Source organism: Otolemur garnettii, unplaced genomic scaffold (genome assembly GCF_000181295.1).
Source record: "Otolemur garnettii isolate 467f Iridium unplaced genomic scaffold, OtoGar3 scaffold00010, whole genome shotgun sequence".
NCBI lineage: Eukaryota > Metazoa > Chordata > Mammalia > Primates > Galagidae > Otolemur > Otolemur garnettii.
The window spans coordinates 36,427,639-36,452,150 of NW_003852405.1; the positions used below are offsets into that span (position 1 = coordinate 36,427,639).

At 40.8% G+C, this 24,512-nt stretch overlaps 1 protein-coding gene across 1 annotated transcript in view; it reads left to right on the plus strand.

The window, feature by feature from the left end:
* Positions 1 to 22,976, plus strand: part of CUNH1orf141 (chromosome unknown C1orf141 homolog) — a 23,996-nt gene extending 1,020 nt beyond the window's left edge. The window contains exons 2-9 of the mRNA XM_023509888.1: positions 3,790 to 3,881; positions 6,204 to 6,358; positions 9,352 to 9,452; positions 12,704 to 12,771; positions 15,715 to 15,859; positions 18,363 to 18,429; positions 21,255 to 21,441; positions 22,321 to 22,976. Of these exons, the coding sequence (XP_023365656.1) occupies positions 3,807 to 3,881; positions 6,204 to 6,358; positions 9,352 to 9,452; positions 12,704 to 12,771; positions 15,715 to 15,859; positions 18,363 to 18,429; positions 21,255 to 21,441; positions 22,321 to 22,896 (1,374 nt within the window). The 5' untranslated portion in view covers positions 3,790 to 3,806 and the 3' untranslated portion in view covers positions 22,897 to 22,976. The remainder of the gene's footprint in view (positions 1 to 3,789; positions 3,882 to 6,203; positions 6,359 to 9,351; positions 9,453 to 12,703; positions 12,772 to 15,714; positions 15,860 to 18,362; positions 18,430 to 21,254; positions 21,442 to 22,320) is intronic.
* Positions 22,977 to 24,512: the final 1,536 nt, after the last annotated feature.

A 24,512-nucleotide genomic window follows, 5' to 3' on the forward strand; every position in this document is an offset into this window, starting at 1 on the left:
AGAGTAAATGTTTGAACTGACAAAGCTATACAACGAAAGTCAATTTTAGTTTGTCTCCATTTTCCAGATAATTGTTCAGTCCTGGTCTTTAGTTCGTGAGTTTAGAGACTCTCAGTTTTCTGAGTTGTTCACAACTTGCTGAAGAAGATGTGTCACCAGGGTGATAATGTGGATAGCACTGGGTTTTCTTTTTGTTTTCAGTCCCAAAGATGATTAAAATGAAATAGTTACTTTGGGGCTCAATATTGTTCTTTTAGTTAATGACTCAGCCTCTGGTTGCTAATATATTGACCTGCAGTCCTTGTTGTGGACAGGGCTTTGCAGTAAGGCCTGTAAGTGATTTACTGTGAGAGTGGCTGGGGTTTATTCTTCACAAATTGGCATTCTCTATTTCTTTGTATTCTTTTTCAAAAAACTGTCATTACTGAGCTAGAAATTAAGAACATAAATCCAAGTTTCCTTTCAAAACAGTTGTGTTTAAATTTGGCAAGAGCCACATTTTATAATAATTCATTCAAATCTATATTTACATTACTTTACCTTCCAATAAAAATATAATTTATATTTTTTATAATTTAAAATATAATTCCTTTTAAGGAATTATTCTTCCTTAAAAGTTATATTCAGAGATATCCCCAAATTAAGTCATAATTTTCAAATTCCAGTTAAATATAAAAGGCTTTGTCTGGTGCTAAGATTCAGAGGTAAGTCAGTTCTTGCTTTAAGTGGGCTTTCAGCACAGTGAGAAAGAGATTTGTCAAAGATCAGCTCTCTCAGGCACAAAGTATATGCCTGGTGTTGTAACAAAGAGCAAAATACAACAGAAGCACAGGAAAAAGACTGCCATTGCATCAGGAATGAGAGAATGCCAAGGACAGTGTCACGGCAGAGGCAGCCTCTAGGCCAGGATCTGATGAACGTAGGCTTTTGACTGGAAGACAAAAGGAAAGAAGATTCTGAGTAGAAGGAAAAGCACGAGGGAAGGACATGCTTGGGAAAAGGGCAGCTGCGTCCATGGAATTAAGAGGGGAGAATGTGGCACAAGAGGAAGGGAGAGGGAGGATGAGCTGGAAAGGTAAACTCATCCTAAAGCCAGACACTGGGAGGTCTTCTCTGGAATGGTCTCCGATGTCATCTGAAGAATCTGGGTGTCATTCTGCCCGTGGTGAGGAGCAAGCTGAGGATCATGGGCTGGAGCTGGAGTGGGTCAGCAGTCTGTTGAAGCAAGACAGCCCTGCCAGCATTTTGAAGACTCAATATTAGAAGGATGAGGAGGAAGTTTGGAGCAGGCAAATTAGGAGGGGAGTATTGTATAGCAAACCAGGGGAGGGAAAGTGAGCACCTGAAGGTCTGAAGGACGAGGGCAAAGGAAATCAAAGCAAGGATCAGAAAGGTCTGGGCCTCTTGTATCCATGTAGCTCCACCGTTCATGGAATTGCGTGAAAACTGCTGACCCAAACTAACCCTGAGATTCTATGAGTTAAGCTTCTATGACCACATAAGAACCCTATATTCCAGGTGACAGTGTTTTCCCCAACTGTAAATACGTAAGAGTGCTTCAGACGTACCTGTACATATTTAAGTGAGGTCATCTTGCTTATTCCTCATGAAGGGATGGTGAATTTTATTAAATGCTGTTTTTTGCAGCTGTTGAGATGGTCATTGTTTTTGTTTATGTGATGAACACATTTATTGATTTGCATATGTTGAACCATCCTTGCTTCCTTGGAATCAAACTCACTTAATGATGACATACCATCTTTTCAATGTGCTGTTCTGTTCTGTTCTGTTCTGTTGCTGGTAGTTTGTTGAGGATTTTTGCATCTGCGTTCACCAGGGATAGACGTATTATACTGGTCTGTATTTATTTTGTTGTTTTGGTTGTGTCCTTTCCTGGCTTTGGTACAAGGGTGTTACCATCTTCATAGATTGAGTTAGAGAGAGTTCCTCCCTTCTTGATTTTTTGGAGTGGTTTCATTAGGATTGGTACTAGTTCTTATGTCTGGTAAAATCTGGCTGTTAAGCTATCTCGTCCTTTGCTGGGAGAATTTTTTTATTACTGATTCACTCTCATTTCTTGGTACTGATGTGCTCAAGATTTCTGTCTCTTCCTGGTTCCATCTTGGAAGGTTGTGTGTTTCTATGAATGTATCCATTTCCCTGAGGTCTTGTAGTTTGTGGGCATAGAGCTGTTTATACTAGTCTTGAATGATCTTTTGTATTTCTGTGGTATTATTTGTAATGTCTGCTTTTTAATCTCAGTTTTATTTACTTATGCTCGGATCTTTATTTCTTTTCTTCTGCTAGCTTTTGGCTTGCCTAATTCTTGTTTTTTGGTTCCTTGAGGTACCACAGTAGGTTGTTAATTTGCGATCTTTTCATCTTTTTTATGTAGACATTTAGTGCTATAAACTTTCCTTCTGACATCCCAGAGGTTTTCATATTTTTTGTTCATTTCAAAAAGTTTTTAAATTTCCATGTTGGTTTTGCCATTGACTCAAAGATTGTTCAGAAGCAGGTTGTTTAATTTCCATGTATTTGGTCAGTTTTTTAAAAGTAATTATTTTTTATTAAATCACAACTTTGTACATTGATGCATTTATGGGGTTCAGGGTACTGCTTCAATATACAATATGAAATGTTTACATTGAACTAACACATCCATCACAATTATAGTTATTTCTTAATAGTTTTGGAATGTACCATTGCATCATGCACATTAGGTGAGGTCCCCCAAATCCCCTCCCTCCTCCCATATCCATCCTCCCCTCCCCTCTCTCTCATATTTGTTCAGTTTTGAGAGTTTCTCTTTTAATTGATTGCTAGTTTTATTCCACTATGATCTGAGATGATACTTGATATGATTTTGATCTTCTAAAACATATTGAGACTTGTTTTGTGGGCTAACATATGGTTTATCCTGGAAAATGTTCCACGTGTTGATAAAGAAAATGTATATTTTGTAGTTGTTGGGTAGAATGTTCTGTAAATATGTGTTAGTTTCCTTGATCTAGAGTCCAATTTAAGCCCACTATTTCTTGATTGACTTTCTGCCTTGATGATTAGTCTAGTATTGTCAATGGGTGTTGAAGTCTCCCACTAGTATTGTGTTGCTTTAATCCCTTTTCTTAGATTTAGTAATATCTGTGTTATAAATCTGAGTGCTCCAGTGTTGGGTTTAGGAATGTTATTTCTTCCTGTTGAATTGATCTTTTATATTATATAATGACCTTCTTTGTCTTTTTTTCCTTTTACTGCTACTAACTTTGTTTTGCCTGATATAACTACTCCCAAGTGTTTTTGGTTTCCATTTGTATGAAATATCTTTTTCCCACCCCTTTACCTTGAATCTTTAAAATCTTTGACCCTTTGAATTAATTTGAAGCAATTAATTATATAAATGTGAGTTCTTTGCATTTACTTTCATTAAAATTATATCACAATAAAAAAAACATAGATGTAAATCAAGCCACATGGTCTTGCCTCAAGTATGGGTCACAGCTGGTTCTCATATGCAGAATAATAACCTTGAACTTTTTTCGACTCACCTTTATCATAAATTTAAAAAATTATGAGGCCCATACCCATCTGTGAGTTCTGATCATATGACCTTTGGTTGAAAAAACTTGGGTACATTTATAATTCTATGATTTATTTTATGACATATATAACTCTATTATTTATATACAATAGTAATGTAAAGTGGGTCTTTTAAAAAAATTATGCCTAAATAATGAGTTCTATGTTTAAATTTAAATTGATTTCTTCTTCTTCCTCCATTTAAAATAGGAATTTACTGACTGACAATGGCAGAAAAAATCTTAGAGAAGTTGAGTGTCCTTGATAAACAAGCAAAGATAATCTTGACCAGAAGAGCAAAGGTTTGTAAAGTATAAACTAAAATTCAATTTAATCATTAAAAAGTTAACATTTCAAATATGAATAATTTTTTAGTTAATGATACATTACCATGAAAATTTCAACTAATTTTTAAAAAGTAAATAATCACATTCATTGAAAAAGTCATCTAAATGGATCCTGTAGAGAATTCATTTAATATACAAGAGAGCTACTGGATAGCTGCAAGTTAGGTTAAGTATACTCACATATCAAACCTGTTTAAGATTAAAAAAAAATCTGGGACCAGGTGCAGTGGATCACGCCTGTAATCCTAGCACTCTGGGAGGCCGAGGCATGGGAGGCCAAGGCAGGTAGATTGCCTGAGCTCACAGGTTCGAGGCCAACCTGAGCAAGAGCAAGATCTCATCTCGACAAAATAACCTGATGTTGTGGCAGGCACCTGTAGTCCCAGCTAACTTGGGAGGCTGAGGCAAGAGAATCATTTAAGCCCAAGAGTTTGAGATTGCTGTGAGCTGTGTTGCCACAGCACTCTACCTAGGGCAACAAAGTAAGACTATCTCAAAAATAAAAAATAAAGAGCAATAATGGTAGGCTCATAATTCCGCACATCTTTCACCCACTTTCCCTCAACAGCTGTAGCTCAGTATCAGAATTGACACTGACGTATTGCTCTTTAACTAGACTGCAGGCTTTATTCAGTGTCCGCTAACTTTTAACCTGTGTTTATTTGCATGTGCGTGTGTGTGGTTTTATGCAATCTTATCCTATCATGGATTTGTGTAAGTATCACTACAATCAAAGATACAGAACTTTTCCATCAACATACAAGACCTCTCTCATGCTACTTCTTTGTATTTGTGGCCATACTCCTACCCCACCCCTCTCTCTACTCATGACAATCAATAATCTGCATTTCCCTCTTTGCAATTTTGAGAACATTGTATCAGTGGAATCATTCATTATGTAAGATTTTGAGATTGATTTCTTACTAAGCATAATGGACCTTCACATTCATCTAGGTTTTTGCATAAATCAAATGCTTTATTATTATAAATAATAGAAAAACACTTTACTGAATAGTATCCATCATATGGATGGACAAAGTTTCAGCCGCTCATCCAGTGAAGGGCTTTTGGATTGGTTTCAGGGTTTTGCCATTAAAAATAAAGCTGCTTTAAAAATGAATAAAATAAAGCTGCTATGAACATTTGCAGACAGGTTTTATTTTTGGTTTGTTTGTTTGTTTGTTTGGTTTTTTTTTCTTTGAGATAGTGTCTCACTCTGTCACCCTGGGTAGAGTGTCCTGGCATCATTGCTCACAGCAACCTCAAACTCTTGGGCTCAAGCAATCCCCTTGCTTCAACCTCCTGAGCAGCTGTGACTACAGGCATGTGCCACCACACCCGGCCTGCAGACAGGTTTTTATATGAACATAAGTTTCTGTTTCTCTAGGGTGCATGCCCAAGAGTGTGATTGTTGGTGCAGTCTTTCTCTCAACATCAAGACCTCAAGGTTTGGTTTGCGTTCCACCAAATTCCTTGGGGTTCCCTGCCTGCACCTCAGTGCAGAGCTGACTGCAGGGAGGAAGCTGAGCTCTGGAATAGTCACCTTATCTGTTCTGTCTGTTTTCTAATATTCAAAAATAGTTGTTTTCATGTGTTTTGTGCTCTAGCTGTTTATAGCAGGAGGTTAATCCCCATGTGCTCAATCCTTTATTGGGAGAACCATATCCTTTGACTTTGCTGTTAGATTTTTCATCTATTTCTTTGCACTGTGCCCTGAGATAATTTTTCAGAGAAAAACGTTCAGCTCCTTAACTCACCCTTTAGCTGTATCCCTTTTGTCCACTCCATCTGAATAACTATTTTAACAAAGTCCTCTTTTGATTTGATTGCTTCCTTAACTCTGTTTCTGGTTCATGCAGCTGGATAAAGATTGGTGTGACCCACCATGTGTGTGGCTGCACCAGAGAGTGGGTTGGAGGGACACTTCAGCTTTGGTTCCAATGACTCTGTGTACCTATAATTGTACAATATTTAGATCTTTCCTCAAATTCTAAATTTTGGAGTTGGGAGGAAGCCTTCAGGCTCCTCTAGTCCTACACTCTTTTCATAGATGGGGAAAGGATGGCTCAGCTCACATAGCAAAGGCATAAGAAAAGCTGGTGCATAAGGTCCTCAATTTTCAATCTGCAACATTTTTCCACAATTGTCTGCCACCTAAATTCTGTGCATGTGTGCACACGTGTGTGTGCATAGAGTGAGATTGATTTTTGTTCTTTCCACACAGGATTTTTCTTACATAAAAAGAACTCATTTTTTTTCACTTTGGCTCTGTTGCAGAAAAATAAACTTCAGACTGGAAGGAGAAAAAAGAGTTTAATTAAACCCTTGACATTTGATTTTCACTTGGAATTCGAAGAGGATGCCGCTGCACCCACATCTGGAGCAGGATTGAAGATCACGGAAGACAAGTTGTGTGATCCCAAATCAAAAAAGTGTTTTTCATGAGTGCCTGTAGCCTCAGTTTGGAGTTTTAAAACATTATTTTATACTTGTCTTAGCTTATGTGACCTAGAGTAAATGCCATCTTTTCTACGTGGCATATTTTATAATGGTTATGAGTTAAAATATACTAGATGAACCTTCTGAATATTCCTCGTTCATAAAATGTTTATTATGTATAATATTTCACTAATGTAGATGGTAATTACTGTTCTTAATTTTTAAAGGAAGACTTTTCTTGAGCTCAATTATAATGCCTCAAATTAGTGGCAAGATTTATTTCAAACTTCAACTTCAAGTTACTTCAAGAAAAAGTGTGCCTGTAGGGCAGCACCTTTGGCTCAAAGGAGTAGGGCACCAGCCCCATATGCCGGAGGTGGTGGGTTCAAACCCAGCCCTAGCCAAAAACTGGAAAAAAAAAAAAGAAAAAGAAAAAAAAAGTGTGCCTATAATGTAGCATATCTGTGTATGTAGAAGGGAGAGCCTAAGATGTCGTACATGGTCTGTCACGGGCACCGTGTGTGTGTGTGACACTGCATGATCTTTCCAGGCTCTGTACGTGCAGAGGAGAGCCCAGGGAGAAAGTGCTAAGATGCAGGATCAACAGAACTTTACATCACCTGGACACTGGTGGTACTGTGGATACCTCTCGTAACCCATTCCTTCCGTGTACCAGCCCAATGTGTTAAGCCCATTTGACAGATGAGAACTGCAAGTCTGGCTGAGGTTAAATAACTTGTCCAAGGTCACACAGCTAATAAGAGACTGGGGCCAATCAGCAAGTGTGCCCCTAACAGATGCGCAGCTGAGGAATGAGATGCCAGACGTTATCTTTTGCTGGAACCCGTCTTCGTAATTCCTTAGGAATCCTCTCCTCAGCTCCCTCCCCCGTCACACACTGAGAAAAGAGGAAAATGCCCAGTAGTCCTTGTAGGTCAGTGACTTGCAATTCTGACATTTTTCTTTTTATTCCACTACAGTTTTCTGTATTTAGAGGCTTAAGAGAATTTCTTGCCTCAACTACTGATGACTCTTCGTAGAATATAGGGTATTCATTGCTCCTTTTTACTCAGCTGTGGAATAAAAAGTTACCTGGTCAACAATTCTATAGCAACAGAATAATTGCCACTCAACAACTTACTATGTTAACAAAAGTGAAACCCAGCATAATATTCAATAAATATGATTCCACTATGACTAAGGGGAGTAAATTTCAAGAATAAGAAAAAGTGCCCTCTCTGACTTCTTACTACGGCCTTCACAGTTTGCTGGTTTTCTAAACTTCATTTTACATAATTCTTATACAAATCCCTTCAAGTCGATATTACCCTTGTTTGGTATATGAAGGCCTGGGATTCAGAGTTCAGTCTGCGGCAGTTCCCATGCAGGAGTCAAGAGTGCAAGCTGAACACTCACTGCAAGACCCACGCTCCCCTGTGTTCACCCCCTTCTCGTCTGGTTGTCTCTGTATGCCCTTCAAATGTCTTTGAAAATACTTCAGTTAAGATAAGGATAAAACCTCCTTAGCAAGACTGTAACAGCTGGCACCATCCTTAGAGCGGAACCCTTGACTCAGTCTCACCTAATTTAGAAACAGAACTTTGCCCGTTCTCACTAGTGTATTGCACGGTTCTAGAAGTGCTTCCCGATGATATTAAATAACAAGATAAAAATTTTAATTTTCTGAAAGGACCAAATACATTATTTTATAAAGATTAAATTATTATTCACTGAATAACCCAAAGAGAACAAGCAAAACCCATTAGAAAGTTTAAGATTAGACTGAGTACAAAGTTACATGCCTGTAATCCTAGCACTGTGGGAGGCTGAGGCAGGTGTGTTGCTTGAAGCCAGGAGTTCAAGACCAGCCTGAGCAACATAATGAGACCCTGTCTCCACAGAAAATTTTAAAAATTAGCTGGGCATGGTGGCATATGCCTGTAGTTGCAGTTGTTCTGGAGGCTAAGGCAGAAGTATTGCTTGTGGCCAAGGGTTCCAGGCTGCAGTGAGCTGTGATTGCACCACTGCACACAGCACTCTAGCCTGGGTAGCAAAGCAAGACTGTCGTCTCAAAAAAAAAAAAAAAAGTTGTAGTTCAGATGAAAGGTGATAAGAGGAAGAGCTCTTGGACTAGGGTGGAAGTGACGAGGAAAGAAATGGTTGTATTTAGGATATAGTTAAAGAAAGATCCGGTGATATCTGCTGACTGATTGAGTGAGGGAGAGAAATCAAAGGTGTCGGCACATTTTTTGGGATAAGCCTCTGGTTGAATGGAGATGGGTGAGAAACAGACAGGGAGGGGGGTGGAGTCAATAATTTAGTTTTGAATATGTCTGAGATACGTATAAAACATTTACGTGCAGGAGGGATGTAGGCGGTGGATATATATGTATTAAAGAGCTTGGAGTCTGGACTGTAAACCTGGAGACATCAGCTCACGGACGCTACTGACAGGTGTGGGCTGGGTGACATCAGCTGGGAGTGAGTATCTGAGGCCGGAGGACTCTGTCGTGGTCGCCCTAGTGTTTAGGGTTCAGAAACATTATTGAAATAATGCCAACATCTTTCTTCCGTGCCATCAACGCCAGTTAAAGAATTTAGAGGAGGAAAATCCGTGTTTGCCTTAAATAAATGCTGTGATCATTTCTGGTGTCTGAACTGTCCCTCACTCCACTGCACACTTTGATCCAGGTCTGGAAATGTCCCCAATATCTCACTGACTACTGTCCAGCATATTTCTCTGAAAGGATTAATCTGCTTGTGAACAATAGCTTCCCGGAGTGTCCTTAATCCTATACTTCAAATGATTTTCACTAATATTTTTAGCTCTTGCTCAAACAGTTCCAGTCTTGTGCCATAATAGCATTAATTCAACTTCTAAATCTATATAACTGGAACTTCACCACAGTTCTCCAAATTTATTTCTTAGACTTGTCTTATAAATTTTCTGGTTATTTTAATTTAGATTCATTTTTATTTCTTCTAGGTATACCTCTTTTAAATGTGAGCCTGAATCTATAAAGAGTGATATCAACAAGTCAAATTTAAAACCACAACGTGTTCAAAGAAATATAGAAAAACCAGAAAGTAAGTCAATAGGCAATGCTTCATGAAATTTATTTACTTCTACTCTAATTAATGGGTGCTTTTATTTATTTTATCATTTATTAATGTGCATCTTAAAAGTTCTTCATTTGAAAGCATTTGCCTGAACTATAGATAAGAATTTACTAAGAAGAGGTTAAATATCATAGAGAAAAACTTATACAACTCACAAAATAAAAATACGTTTTTATGCTTATAGGGTTTTTTCTGGAAAGAGCATTTCTGAGTTTCTTTTTAGCTCAACTCTAATAATTTCCTTGTTAACGTTTTTTAAAAAGTCAAGCGTTAGCGGCTTGCTCAATAGAAACTTACTTTCAGCATTATGAATTTCTGTGTCTCTGAGGTAGGAGCCAGCGTTTCCGATTCTCAGAGGATCTGAGTGTTTGGTGTAGCCTTAGTTTTCTTTCTCCGGCCGGTCAGACACTCACCCAATTACAGTGTCCTCACGACACTCCCTGGCTGGGCCTCCTTGAGGCCACTTTGCCCTGTATAGACTCATTTCTCTGTTATGCTCCATAATCTAATTTCTCAAAAGATTTGGTCACACGTGCTGTTACAGCTGTCATTTGCTTTTATAAAGTTGTATACCCTGGGCTGCTTGTTATCTTTGCATGTGTGCTAGACACCACCTGGAAAATATCTGTGTGAACAACTTGAGAAAGAGGGTGCTACTGGCACCTTACTCCAGAGAGGATTTCTACCCTTTAAGCTGGGTATCTGAGGCAGTACTTGTCTGAACTTACCTCTGCCCTCCTCACAGCCAAGGCTTTACTTCCCCTGGAACACCCACGTGTCAGTGCTGGGGCTTCAAGTCTGCGCAGGAGCCACCTGTTCTGGTTTACTCTCACTCCAAGGTTATACGCCTCGGGTCCCAGGTGAAATGAATGTGTGCTGGTGGAGGTCAGGGAGAGAAGGAGGAGACACATCAAATATCCCACCTGTGGTCAGGTTTTGGTTTTTGTTCTACTTCAAACTTGAAGGTTCCAAAGCCTGACCTCACTTTCCCACGATGGATACCCCGAGGGCACAAGTGGCTTTGCAAGTCCAGCTCACATCCCCATGTTCTCTCTCCTTCTCCTAGATCTATCCTCCAGCTCTATGATGCTCTTTAGATCTTTTTTTCTCTTTTGAGACAGAGTCTTGCTCTATCACTTGGGCTAGAGTGTCATGGCCTCAGCCTAGCTCACTATGCCTCAAACTCCTGGGTTCGAGTGATCCTCCTGCCTGTCTCTCAAGTAGCTGGGACTACAGGTGCCCTCCACAATACCCAGCTAATTTTTCTACTTTTAGTAGAATCAGGATCTCACTCTTGCTCTGGGTAGTCTCAAACTCCTGGGCTCACAGGATCCTCCCGCCTGGGCCTCCCAGAGTGCTGGGGTTACAGGTATGAGCCATCCCACCGAGCCTTTATTTAGATTTTTAGAAATATTTCACCCAGCCTTTTCAGATGTGCTCAGCAGGAAGACGTGGCTCCACGATGACAGCAGACCCATGTTTTTCTGAGGTCACAGTGATCTTTTAGAGTAGACTGATCATCTCCTGGGTGTCTGCAGTGGCTTCTCGCTGTACAGTGCGGAACTTGTACCCTACAAGATCCTGTGTGTTCTGGCCTTCGCTTTGTTCAATGTTACCCTGCCCCAACCTTTACTTACACCGCAGGTGCACCGGCCTTTCTCTGTCCAGCTGCTGAAAGGCCTCAGGGAGGGGTGCTCTGCCTCGCTGGCACACACTGCCGCTCCTCCTTCCTTCACACTGACCATCCCAGCTGCAAGCTCCAGTCAGGTGTCATCTGCTCAAAGAGGCCTTCTCTGCCCACCCTGTCTGTGACACATCCTCTGTGGCTGTCCTCACCAAAGCTATTTCTGCACAGCGTATTTCAGTGTATAATCACTCCTTTCCCTTTTCACTTGTTTATTTTCTGTACTACTAAAATTCATGTGTCATGCGGTGAAGTAAAAATTCCAGATTCTGGCACTGGTGCCTCCCATAGAGGACGTGACCAGCAGACACCTGTGAATGAAGGATTACCAGATTCCATGTGAAGCTTGCTATGTGTAGGCTGGGCACGGGGGTCTCGCCTGTAATCCCAGAACTCAGGGAGGCCCAAGCGGGATGATTGCTTGAGCTCAGGAGTCAGAGACCAGCCCAAGCAAGAGCAAGATCCTGTCTGTACTAAAAAAATAGGCCTGGTAGTGGGCACCTGTAGTCCCAGCTACTTCAGAGGCTGAGGTAGGAGGATCGCTTGAACCCCGGAGTTTGAGGTTGCTGCGAGCTGTGATGATGCCATGATGCTCTAGCTTGGATGACAGAGTGAGACTCTGTCTCCAAAGAAAAGTTTGTTACATGTATTATCTCATTTAATCCTCATGGCATTTTTGTAAGATGAGCACTGTTATCAACAGTTAACAAGGAAGGAAAATAAGACTCAGAGAAGGTAATTCTACTGAAGCTACCGGACTCACAAAATAGGTGGGATGTGGACTCAGGCTATCTAAATACAAAGTTTGCATGCTTGACCCCTCTACTATATTTACTTTTAAAAAATCCAGTTGATGATAATTCAGATTAATAAAACTCATAATTGGGGATGGGAGAATCCAGGTTGAAGGAAATATTATTCTTTTTAAAGGAATTGACCAAAGGATTCCTTTGAATAACACATATGATTCTGTTTTACTTAGAAATCCATAATTTTCCAAGAAGATACACTTTATTGTAGAATAGAAAATAATTGAAAGTTATAGTCTATTAATAGAAATTCACTTTTAGGCTCGGTGCCCGTAGCTCAGTGGTTAGGGCACCAGCCACACACGCCAAGGCTGGTGGGTTCGAACCTGGCCCCGGCCTGCTAAACAACAAAGACAACTACAACAACAACAAAAGCAGCAGGGCATTGTGGTGGGCATCTGTAGTCCCAGCTACTTGGGAGGCTAAGGCAAGAGAATCACTTAAGCCCAAGAGTTTGAGGTTGCTGTGAGCTATGATGCCAGCACTCTACCGAGGGCGACATAGGGAGACTCTGTCTCAAAAAAAAAAGAAAGAAATTCACTTTTAAGGCAGATGATTCTAGGTTACATTTAGCTCTAAAAATGGAAACAATGAATATATAACCAAATAAGATTGTTAAACTGCGTTTCTGAAAAGTTCATTACCAGTGAGTAAAATGGTTTATGGAGTTTAATTGGAAATAATTTAATAGTATGAAAAATCACTGTTTGGATTTGTTTCCGTAGAGCCAGTGGAAGAAAATCTAAAATCAAGACCTGTTGGACCTTTTCTTTATCTTAAGGACACAGATGAGGTAGGTTTAATTTGTATACTTCATAATTACTTAATAGAAATTCAAATTAGCCCTTAAAATGTTATAAACGTTTCTACAAATGCCAAATTCAAATGAATTTTAAGATTCAATATGATAAAAATTTAAAGCAACTTCATCTCTTATCGCATGCAATAGTTATGTATGGGGACAGTAGGGAAGATAATATATTCTTTGCTGGAGAAACTTCAGCGGTAGAAATTATTTATTGGACATGATCATGAATACCAGTTATCACAAAGTCAGTTAAGACACAGCATTGTAAAAAACTATACGTGCATAAAAACATTTCACATTATTAATAAGTCCAGTTGTTAATTTTTGAATGAGTAATCCACACCATTTTCTCGAGTTTGCTGTAGTTAATCAAGTCATATAATTACATTAGCAATTACCATAAACAGGTTTATAACCAACACCTTGACTTTTTTTTTTTATTGTGTGGGACCCATTGAGGGTACAAAGAGTTAGGTTACACTGATTGCGTTTGTTAGATAGAGTCCCTCTTATAATTGTGCCCCGCCCCCAACACTATTGACCTTGATAATCACTGGAGCAGAGGTTACCAACAGGCTGAGAAGTTACTGACTACCCTTGGGCATGGGGGTGTGTTGGACCAAGGAACCAGAGAGTTAAATTGATCAAGGGAATCAGCAAGGGAAAATCACTTTAAAGAGTCTATTAGGGGGCGGCGCCTGTAGGCTCAGTGAGTAGGGCGCCAGCCCCATATACCAAGGGTGGCAGGTTCAAACCCTGCCCCAGCCAGACTGCAACAACAACAAAAAATAGCCGAGCATTGTGGTGGACGCCTGTAGTCCCAGCTACTCAGGAGGCTGAGGCAAGAGAATCTCCTATAAGCCTAGGAGTTGGAGGTTGCTGTGAGCTGTATGATGCCATGGCACTCTACAGAGGGCAATAAAGTGAGACTCTGTACCAAAAAAAAAAAAAGAAAGAAAAAGAGTCTATTAGGTATTAACCTACTTGTTAATCCTCATTATTGCTAATATAGACAGATATGAAGAAATACACATTTAGGTTGATAATAACTGTGACAATTTTTGTTGCATATTCCTGCATTTTATACTTTTTAAAAATATTAACAGAATTCACTGTCCAGATTATTAGTTTCACCCTTATCTAAATGGCTAATTTAGGTTAATTTTTTAATGAAAGCCTCCCAAGAAATATGCATGCTAACATCATAATCATTTCACTCATCATAATAAATTTACTAGCATGTTATATGAAACATGTAACATCCATATGATCTTAGAAATTAAATTGTACAGTAAGGCTAATAAGAACACATGCCCTTCCATCCTTACTTCCTTTTCTAATTTTCTGTTACCCACCCAGGCTAGACTGCGGGGAGGTCATCATAGCTCCCTGCAACTTGCAACTCCTGACCTCAAGTGATCTCCCACCTCAACCTCCCAAAGTACCAGGGTTACAGGCATGAGCCACCATGCCCGGCCCCTGTTCCTTGTTACAAGTTGGCTCTTTTTTGTATTGCTTTGCCATAGTTATGAAGAGGTCTTAGTAGGTGTGCCGACAGCGTGGCCCATCATACTGACTCAGGACCCCTCCCTTTAAAGCTGATATCCCCACGAGTTACCCCATCTACGCTTATCCAGTAAGACCTTTTTCCCTCAACGATTTCTTGTTTGACTCTTCCTGAAATATTTCTTAGCCAAATATAGCATCTCCACATCTCCATAAATTTTCAAGGTAAGAAGTATTGAGGGGGCCAGACATGGTGGCTCATGCCTGTAATCCTAGCACTTGGGAGGCCGAGGTGGGTGGATTGCCTGAGCTCATGACTTCAAGACCAACCTGAGCCAGAGCGAGACTGCATCTTGAAAAAATCGCTGGGCGTTGTGGTGGGCGCCTGTAGTCCCAGCTACTTGGGAGGCTGAGGCAAGAGAATCGCTTAAGCCCAAGAGTTAGAGGTTGCTGTGAGCTGTGATGCCACAGCACTCTACCAAGGGTGACAAAATGAGACTCTATCTAAAAAAAAAAAAAGTATTGAGGGACTGAACCACAGTAGTAGCAGTGAGAATGAAGGAGGGCACTGATTAGAAGGAAATCAAACCGTCGGACATGACAGAATTTGTAAGTACCATGGAGTGCTTATGATAATTCCCAGGTTTCTTGTTTGGAAAACTGAATAAATCACATGCCATTAACTGAAACTTCATTAAGTTTGATGTCTTATATTCACTATCATTTTTCTGACTTCCCCTAGTGTTTCTTCTTTGAGTTACAAACTCTTTAGAAGTGTGTTATAGGGTTTTGAAATCCTGGGAGTTTTTCCAGTTGTTCTGTTACAGATTTCTAGTTTAATGCCCCTGTGGTCAGAGAACATACTCTGTGGGATTTCAGTCCTTCTGAACATTTATTGAGGCTTGTTTCAAGGCTCATGATACAGCCTGTTTTATTGAAAGTACTATGTAAGAATGTGTATTTAGCAGTTACATAGCAGAGTTCTATAAGTATAGAAATATATAAGTATCTTTATAATTGTAAAGTATATCTTTATGTTTTGATATGTAAATATGTAAGTTTATGTATAAAATAGGTCAAGGTGGTCTTCAGGTCTTAGTTTCATTCAGTTCACTGATTTTTTTTAATCCAGTTATTCTATCAGTGGTTGAGAGAGATATTAAAATATCTACCTGTGATTACAAAACTGCCCGTTTCTCCCTTTGATTCTGTCACTGTTTGAATCATGTGTTATGGAACTCTGTTATTTGGTGCATACATGTTTATGACTTGTATGTATTCAAAAGTATTGAAAGAACCAGATGGATCTTAGTTGTCATAATTAGATATTGCAAATATGAATAAATAAGTATAAATAATTTATTAATAGACACATGGAAAGAAATACTTTGTAAGGTAGCTGTGTGTGTTTCCTGTGTATAGGTCGGGAATTTGGAGCCCTGGGGCCTTCTGTATTCACAGCAGAAAGAAGCCTGTGGGGGACCACCGGGCCCCACTGTCTCTCCTCCTGCACTTAACATTCAGACCATTGCTGGTAAGAGGGAAAGAGACTCTTTTTTATTAACAGGTGTGCAAATTGGGCATTCACATTGCAGTAAGTCAAAGCTAACTGTGTCTAACTTTAGGGTACAAGCATTAAAAACATCTTTAATTTTTAAATTAAAAATGTGAAAGGAATTCCAGCCTTTGATCATACAGATATTCCACAGTAATTCGTGACTTAGTGACACCTGAAGGGTCCCTTAGTATAGCATATCAGATCTGTCCAGACTGCTATTCTGTCTCTTCCAGGGGTCCTCAAACTTTTTAAACAGGGGGCCGGTTCACTGTCCCTCAGACCGTTAGAGGGCCGGAATGTGGGCTCCGGGATGAGTCGGCTGCTAAGCAGGACAGGCAGCAGTGGCAAAAACACCTGGAGAGCCAGATAAATGTCCTTAGTGGGCCACATGTGGCCTGCAGGCTGTAGTTTGAGGACGCCTGTTTTTCAAGTCATATTTAATGGGCTGTTTCATTTTATGTGGTTTGATTTATTCTCCGCTCAGAACATCTCCACCCGATAGAGTCCTGTTCATCTTTAATAGTTAGGAGAATTTTAGCAGCAATTAAAAGAAAATCTAATGGCCTATCAAAGAAACAATAAAGATATTTCTTCCCTCAAATAACAAGAAGCCCATCAGGAGGGCAGCTGCACAGCTGGTTAATACAAGGGCTTCATGATGTCATCAGGTGTCTGGCCCCTCCAGGGAGTTCTGTAAGTAATAGAGGGGTGAGGAGGGGCCGTGTAGGAGCAGCCCCGGTCACCACACTCTCCTGCAAGGTTCCACGCAGATGGCACATCATCTCTGCAGTGTTCCCTGAGAGCAGAGACAGGGTGTTCCATTCTTTCAGCAAAATAATCGCTCTTTATAAAATGTCTTGAGTCTCCCCACGGAAGCATTTTATAGCATTTTTTAAATCAAAGTCCCAATTTAAAACTTCTGGGAAAGTTGGTAACATAAACACAAGTTTATCCTGGTCAAAATGCATAACAAAAGAAGAAAAATAGAGACAAAGGTTATTAAATGGGGAGTAAGGGCTCCATGCCTATAGCTTAGCAGCTAGGGCGCCAGCCACATACACTAGAGCTGGTGGGGTCAAACCCAGCCCAGGCCTGCCAAAGTACTATGACAACTACAACCCCAAAATAGCCGGTGTTGTGGCGGGCACCTGTAGTCTCAGCCACTTGGGAGGCTGAGGCAACAGACTCGCTTAAGCCCAAGAGTTTGAGGTTGCTGTGAGCTATGATGCTATGGCACTCTACCCAGGGTGACAGCTTGAGACTATGTCTCAAAAAATAAATAAATAAATAGGGAGTAGGACGCTTTATCCCAGACTCAGAGAAAATCTGCCATGTTTTACACTATGAAGCACTTTGAAAGAATATTCCAGAAATCATTGCACAGTTCCATTTCCTGTGAGAAAGGAACAACATTGGAATAGCCAATAGGTATTAGAATTTACCCTGAAAATCCCTGCTAACCCCCACACAGGCACACTCTCAGTATAAAGAAGAGCTTGTTATCAGTGTCCGTGGTGGGCAGGCGGGGCCTCTCCCCGGGATCCCTTTCCTCCCTGCAAATCAACAGCTTTCCACGCGGCCTTAGCAGCGTTGTGAGAACAGCCTGACAAGCATAGCTACTCGTTCCTTTTCTTGGCTGCCTTATTGCTTTAGATGCACTCAGAGCAAGGGTGAAAGCCTCCGAACTTGGAGGAGAAAGGTCTAGAGGAGGTTTGACAACAGAAAAGACAAAATGAAATTTCCATAACAGCTGTGAGGGTAACTGTGGAAAGGAGAAGCACCATCTTATCAAGCGACTCACGAGCCATGAGGCCTTTACTTGTTTATCGACTGTTTCCTTCCTCTAGAAGAGAGCTCCCCCCAGTGCCCTGGGTAACCTGCTGTGCTGGGGGTTACGAGGGTGCTGGAGTGTTGGGCCCTTGGTCTTGTGGTGGCCTACACAGCAGACTCAAGAATTTATTCCCCTGTACTGTACAAATCCTAGTAATTGGATTGTTTGCTATAGCGCAGGAAAGGTTAGGGGGCTCTGAGGATGAGGCAAAAGCTGAAGTGGTTGCTAATTAGCAGGTGTGAATGGGAACACTTAAGAAAGTGGAAAAATGCTGGAGTGAGGATCAGCCCCGTTTGGAAGAGGTCGACCTTGGCCCTGCCTTCCTGCCAGGTGGCAAGACCTGATTGGTGTCTGCTGACAGTGTTTAACTGAGCCTTCCTACTGGTTACTAATGCTCTCACGTGTTAGAAAGACTGGACAATTTAGGAATGCCTTTCTTCCACAAAAAAATCTCCAAGACGCTTCTATGTTGGATGGGTCTTGGCCCAACGTGAGAACTTGACCTCATTCGTTCCCAGTTCTTGTTCACTCAGGAAGCGTTTACTGAGTAGTCCGCCAGGTGGGGCACTATACCAGGTGCTTTCCATGTGTTATTTTAAATTATAAAATGTTTTACACAAGATATTTTTAAAATGTTGTTAGCATATATGTGTCTTTTATGAAGGTCTTTTCTAATTTCAGCTCAAATTGAAAAGGAAATGAAATCATTGGATTCTCTTGGCCATTTGGAAGATTATGTAAATGAAAGGTAATTTTAATATTTTATTCTGTTCAATGATGTTTCCAGTAGCAAACATCCTACCTTTTATTTTATAATAGATAAGGATAAATTTATGGGCAGTGCCTGTGGCTCAAAGGAGTAAGGCATGGGCCCCATATGCCGGAGATGGCGGGTTCAAACCCAGCCCCGGCCAAAAACCAAAAAAAAAAAAAAAAAAAAAAAGAATAAATTCATTCTGCCTTATTGCTTTTTTGATGAATTAAGTAGAAATTTTATTTCTAAGCTCCTCAAAGATTATTACAAACACAAGTAACGTATCCTTCCAAAAGTGTTCCCGTTAAATCAAAGACACATCATGGGTATGCCTGTAGCTCAAAGGAGTAGGGCACCGGCCCCATATGCCAGAGGTGGTGGGTTTAAACCCAGCCCCGGCCAAAAACTGCAAAAAAAAAAAAAAAAATCAAAGGCACATCGTCAAAGTGAAACACTTGTGACGTTATTAATTATTTTAGGTTGTAATATTTTCACATTTTGTTTTTAACCATTAACAAGATTCCATAGGTCACATTTTAAATGTTTTTGAAGACGTGAAATAATGTAGTATTCTCTGTTAAGTACAACTACAAGGAATACAAGACTGATTGTTCTTCACTCACACAACAGGGGCAACCCAAAACACAGCAGGACATTAGTCTTTCCAAACAATTTTGCTAAGAAATGGCTCCCATGCTGAGCATTAAAAACAAAACTTCTCATTAAGACAAATCAAGCCATCACTGGATTAGTAAAATCTGTCCTTCTCACTCCATTTTTACTTTCTCATCTTCATTTAGAAATTGTAAATTCATGAGAAAAGACGAATTAAGCTATGGCAGAAACTTTTTTGTCAGAAAAACAATTACAAATATTCAATACTGTAGACAAAAAAAAATACATTTTCCTTCCTAAAATGTACACATTCAGTCAATAAAACATGCATGTCATTCCAGGCATAGAAACACCAGCAATTCACTTACAAGAGAAGTGCATTTTGGTGTACTTAGGGGTTAGGTTTTTGCTTCTCTTGAGTACAAAGCACCCCCCTCAGGCCATTATTATTTAAAACTATACTCCTTCACTTCGTTTCCTTATTTTAGTAGAAATCCATCAATTCCAGTAGCTTTTTGGCTATAGGACCTGGCTGCAGGAAAAGGATTGAAATATCTCAAGGAATTTGGGTAGGGAAAACTGTTTTCTTGAGACTGGGGGCAGTGGTTCATCGCTTTGTACTTAAGGCATTCCTCCGAGGACTGCTTCCCCGAGTCTTCAGAGTAAAGCACAGGGTCTGGCTCCTCAGCCGCATCCCTGCAGGTGAACCGCATCCTTACAGATGAGCTGCATCCTTACGGGTGAGCCGGGACCTTACAGGTGAGCCCGTCCTTACAGGTGAGCTGCAGCAGATGCCTAGAGGCCTGACCCTCCCTCCTGCTTGAGCTGGCCCTCACCCAACAACCTCTGAGGGCTCCTCCAAAAACGCAGTCCTTGATCCACGCTGGCCTCAGCTGAGGCTGCCCCTGCAGGCCTACAGCGCTGACACCACCCTGGGGGGTCTGCCTCGTGATCAGCACAGTCCACTGAGCACCCCGAGGCTGCTCATGGCCATGAATCCCACCCAGACCAGGTGCAGAGTCCAGGGGATGGGAAGACATGGAGACACGAGCAGAGAGCACAGTCAGGTTCCCGCAGCAGATACACAGGTTCAGTGACACTACTACATGAGTGAGGAAAAAAAGTAGCGTCCTTTCTTTTTGGATAAATTTCTAATTTTTCTCTAGACACTTCATCCTCTGTATAATGGGAAAAAAAACAAAACTTTTTTTTTTTTTTTTTTGAGACAGTGTCTCTATCACCCTATGGTTCAATGCTGTGGTGTCATAGCCCACAGTAACCTCAAACTCTAGAGTTCAGGAGATCCTTCTGCCTCAGTCTTCCCAATACCTGGGACTACAGATGTCCCCACAACGCCCAGCTTAGTAAAGTTGGTGTCTCACTCTTGCTCAGGCTGGTCTTGACCTCTTGAGCTCAAGGGATCCACGCACCTTGGCCTCCCAGAGTGCTGGGATTACAGGCATGAGCCACCGCGCCCAGCAAGTCTCTAGGTTTAACTAAGTTGTTCTGTATCTTTCTAAGATGGTATTTTTACTGCTGCTGTGGCAGCGATCCCAGATCCTATTTTTGGATATTCTGCAACAGTGGTTGTCTGTGGTGCATGGACTCGTGGTTGTTCTGTCTGAACTCGATGGGGCCCACTCTCGCTTCTCACTGCCGGGCTGGAATCCTCTGATCTCTGTCATGCCCTCTGTCCTTAGATGAGGCCATCCTTCCATCACCTGTGCAAACCTTTGCATAGGTTACCTCAGCCTTGCAATTCTAGCCCCCTGCAATCCCAAACCCAGTGTCTGTTCCATGAAAACTAAAGGAGCTCAGAATAAAAACTCCATCCTCTCTCTGCCTGACCGCAGCAACATTGGGGCCACCCTATGCTGCAATGAAGCTGCCCCGTGAAGCTTCACCCAGTATTTTAACAAAGGGTACAGCAAAGATCTCTGTCTTTGGTGTACCCCCCAGCTTCCCTGATACACCTCCAGACTCAAAATCCAAAGAGGCACACATATCATTCTCCCTCTCCTACTTCTGCTTTTGTTTTCTCCAGGAAAGGCAGGACGGGGAGCTCTGGTCAGTCTGAAAGTCAACAGGAGAGAGAGCTCGGTGCAGGTGTTGGCAGCAGCGTCCAGGGATGAGGGGGGCAGGCGAGTGTCCACAAGCTGAAATCAGCCCTACAAACGTCTCCCTGATCTTGTGTTTATTTTCAGAGGAACATCTCCACAGACAAGTGATTTTGATACTACAGAAAAAAAATCAATCCAAAATTATAAATTACGTAAGAATCATTCAGTAAGAGAGAAAAGTTTGCTCCCCTTGTGCATTGAAGATGAGCTGAAAAATCCAAATGTCAAGATAATCAACATTAGCCCGGCAAAGACAGTGACTTCCCAGACGGTAATAAGAATGTCTGTTATTGCTAAACACGTGGACTCATGGCTGTCCTGTCTGAACTCAGATAGGGCCCGCTCTCAATAATAATCACCCACCTGTTCTAGTGACTGGAATCTCATGTAAATCCTTCTTACCTCTTAGTTTCCTGTGCCTTTGTTTCTCAGTCTCCCAGTAGCTGGGGCTCCAAGTGTCTACCACAACGCCCGGCTATTTTTTTGTTATTGTTGTTTAGCAGGCCCTGGCCAGGTTCAAACCTGCCAGCCCCAGTGCATGTGGCCAGCACCCTAACCACTGAGTATGGGCGCCAAGCCTTAATGCTCTTTTTAAGAACCACTCCCCTCAAACTGGTGTTTCCTTTGTACCAGCTGAATTTCCTTTTTCTTTATGAAGAAGGGTTTATCAAATTTGCTTGATTATATAAGGAATATAAAACAAAAGTATTTTTAAAATGTCTGGACCATGTGTTCATTTTTCTAATAGTCAGTGTTAGCTATTTAAACCAGAAAATACGTTTATGAAAGGCTATTTGGGAGCCCACAGAGTCCCTGGGGAAGCTACAGAGATAGTCTGTCTTGAAAGTTACCTTGCTAGGGTCACACAGTTACGGCCCAGACAGCTCCCTGCTGTTCATTGCTCCTGTGTGTTCAATGCTACTGTGGTGCATATTAAATACTTCTATGTGGTCAGTTTTAGAATATTTACAATTTTATTTTCATGTTTAAAAATATAAGTAGTTTTTTTGGGTGGTACCTGTGGCTCAAAGGAGTAGGGCGCCAGCCCAGCCAAAAACTGAAAAAAAAAAAAAAAATATATATATATATATATATGTAGTTTTCTGCCTCAATATTTTTATGACTAAGTACTTTTTTCTTTAATCCACAGAAACAGAATGACACAAATCCTATAGTTTTCCATGACAGAAGATACATACAAAAGTTACTCTTGGCAAAAAACAGACTTTTTCCTCATCCTTTGGAAAATGGAAACACTTACCCATGTAAAAGAACAAACGTTGTTTTAGAAAGAAATCGTGAATTCTTTAAATCTTTATTTGGTAATCAGTTTATTACTCCTCCCAAACCGATAAAAACTCTGCCTACAGCCAGAAGCAACATACAAGACGCCCCTTTTGAAGTGCAATATGGAATTGTAGATGATAAACTGAAGAAGAAAATTTATAGGCAAACCTTAGAAAACCGATCATGGAATACACTCTATAATTTCTCAGAGAATTTTCCCAGCCTAACAAAACAGATTGTGCATTATCTTGACAAATCTGCTATTGAAGAAATGAGTGGTAAAACTGAAGCATCTGAAAGAACGTTTTCTCCAGTAAAGCCAATAAGCAAGTTCATTGTCTTCCCTGTCAAACATCACTCAAAGCCTTTTAAAAATGTGCACGAACTAAGCAACGTAACCCCGCTGGATGGTTTGTTGAACTTGTCGAGTGAAAATTAAAAGCTCCCTAAAGTTATCATGTATACAGCAAAACTTAGGTGATGAGACACAGATAACCAAGTTCCACGATCATAGAAAGAATTCTTATCCAAGTAGTAACGTTCTAGGGGATGGTATCAGAAAACAAGGTGTAGAAATTGGAGTTATAAATCGACAATGTCTATTTAAGAACAGTTAATATCTTTAGTAAATAATAAAACAAAGCTAAGGAATAATCATCAACAAGAGAAGTAGTTCATGACTTTCTATTATCTCAATTAGATTGCTCTATCATCAGCATTTTGGCAGTAAAGTTTGATTTGGGACCAGGAGTGGCACAGACTGACTTGGAACATTTGCTGTTGGGTGTCAGATAACATCGGCAGCCTTGTCCTACAACTGAATATCAAAAAGTTAATGTAGCATTAATTTAATGAACGTGAAGTTAATTGTGTATTGGCAATTCAGATAATCGTGAAAAAAAGAATTACCTTAGCAATTTATGAAATTAAAAAGGCTTTGTAAAATTTTGAATGGCTTTTTTGTTGGTTGATATTGGATCTTCATTACCATATGATGCTTTTTGCATGTATGATTGTAACTTTTCTCTGAATTGTTAAATAATTAAAAGAATAATTTTGGTAGCAAATCGTATGAAGTATTTACCATTTTAAAATATATTATTAATTAGTGCTTTGCTGCTTCTCATTAACTGCTCTTTAATTCAAACTATAAAGGCAGGATTCTGCGGGACAGGAAGCCTCACCCTATCATCCAGCACTTTGGGAGACCAAGGCCGGAGATCACTTGAAGCCAGGAATTTGAGGCCAGCCTGGGTGGACCAGCCTGGCAGCATTTCCTCTGTCACAAAACATTTAAAAGTTAGCTGGGTGTGGCGGAGCCGGCCTTTACTTCTAGCTACTCAGAAGGTGGTTGTTAGAGCCCAGGAGTTCCAGGCTGCAGTGAGTCATGATGGCGCCACTGCAACTCCAGCCTGGGCGGCAGAGGGAGACACTATGTCCAAAAAAAGGGCTGAATTTAACCTATAGACAAGTTGTATTTCAAAATTTCATTTGTAATCTGTTGCTTGAAAGTCAATGTATTTCACATAAAAATAATCTTGGAACTGATAAATTCCAAGACTAACTCATAAAAGCTTACATATTGCATAGAGTTAATGTGAAAATAATGAAAAGCAATAATTTTGGAATCCAGTAATCGAAAGAGAAAACTGAGTAAGGAAAGCCTTGACTGTTAGTCCTTGAGGAGAAGCAAGTTTAGTCACAGGCACTAAGGGAGTGCTGGGGGTCTTTCCGACGCCTTTCAGCGGAAGAGGGGAGCTGGTTTAGTTCCTCGGTTTTTACTAAGGTCTTGAGATTTGCTTCCTCATGCAACCTCAGTGTTACCCGTGGGCCTCTCTCCACAACCAGGGGCAGGTCTGGACCCTCAGACACAATGGAAAGGAGAGAAGGTGGGGATGGAGGCAGAGAGGTGCTCCTGGAGATGGGGCGCATGGGGGGAGAGGAGAAAAGGCTTCAGGGCTGCTGGGGCTCAGGGACACAGCGGGAAGGGACTGGCATTGCAGGCGTCCCTTCTTCCCGGCCCGGGAGAGGCTGATGCTGGGGCTCAGGGACACA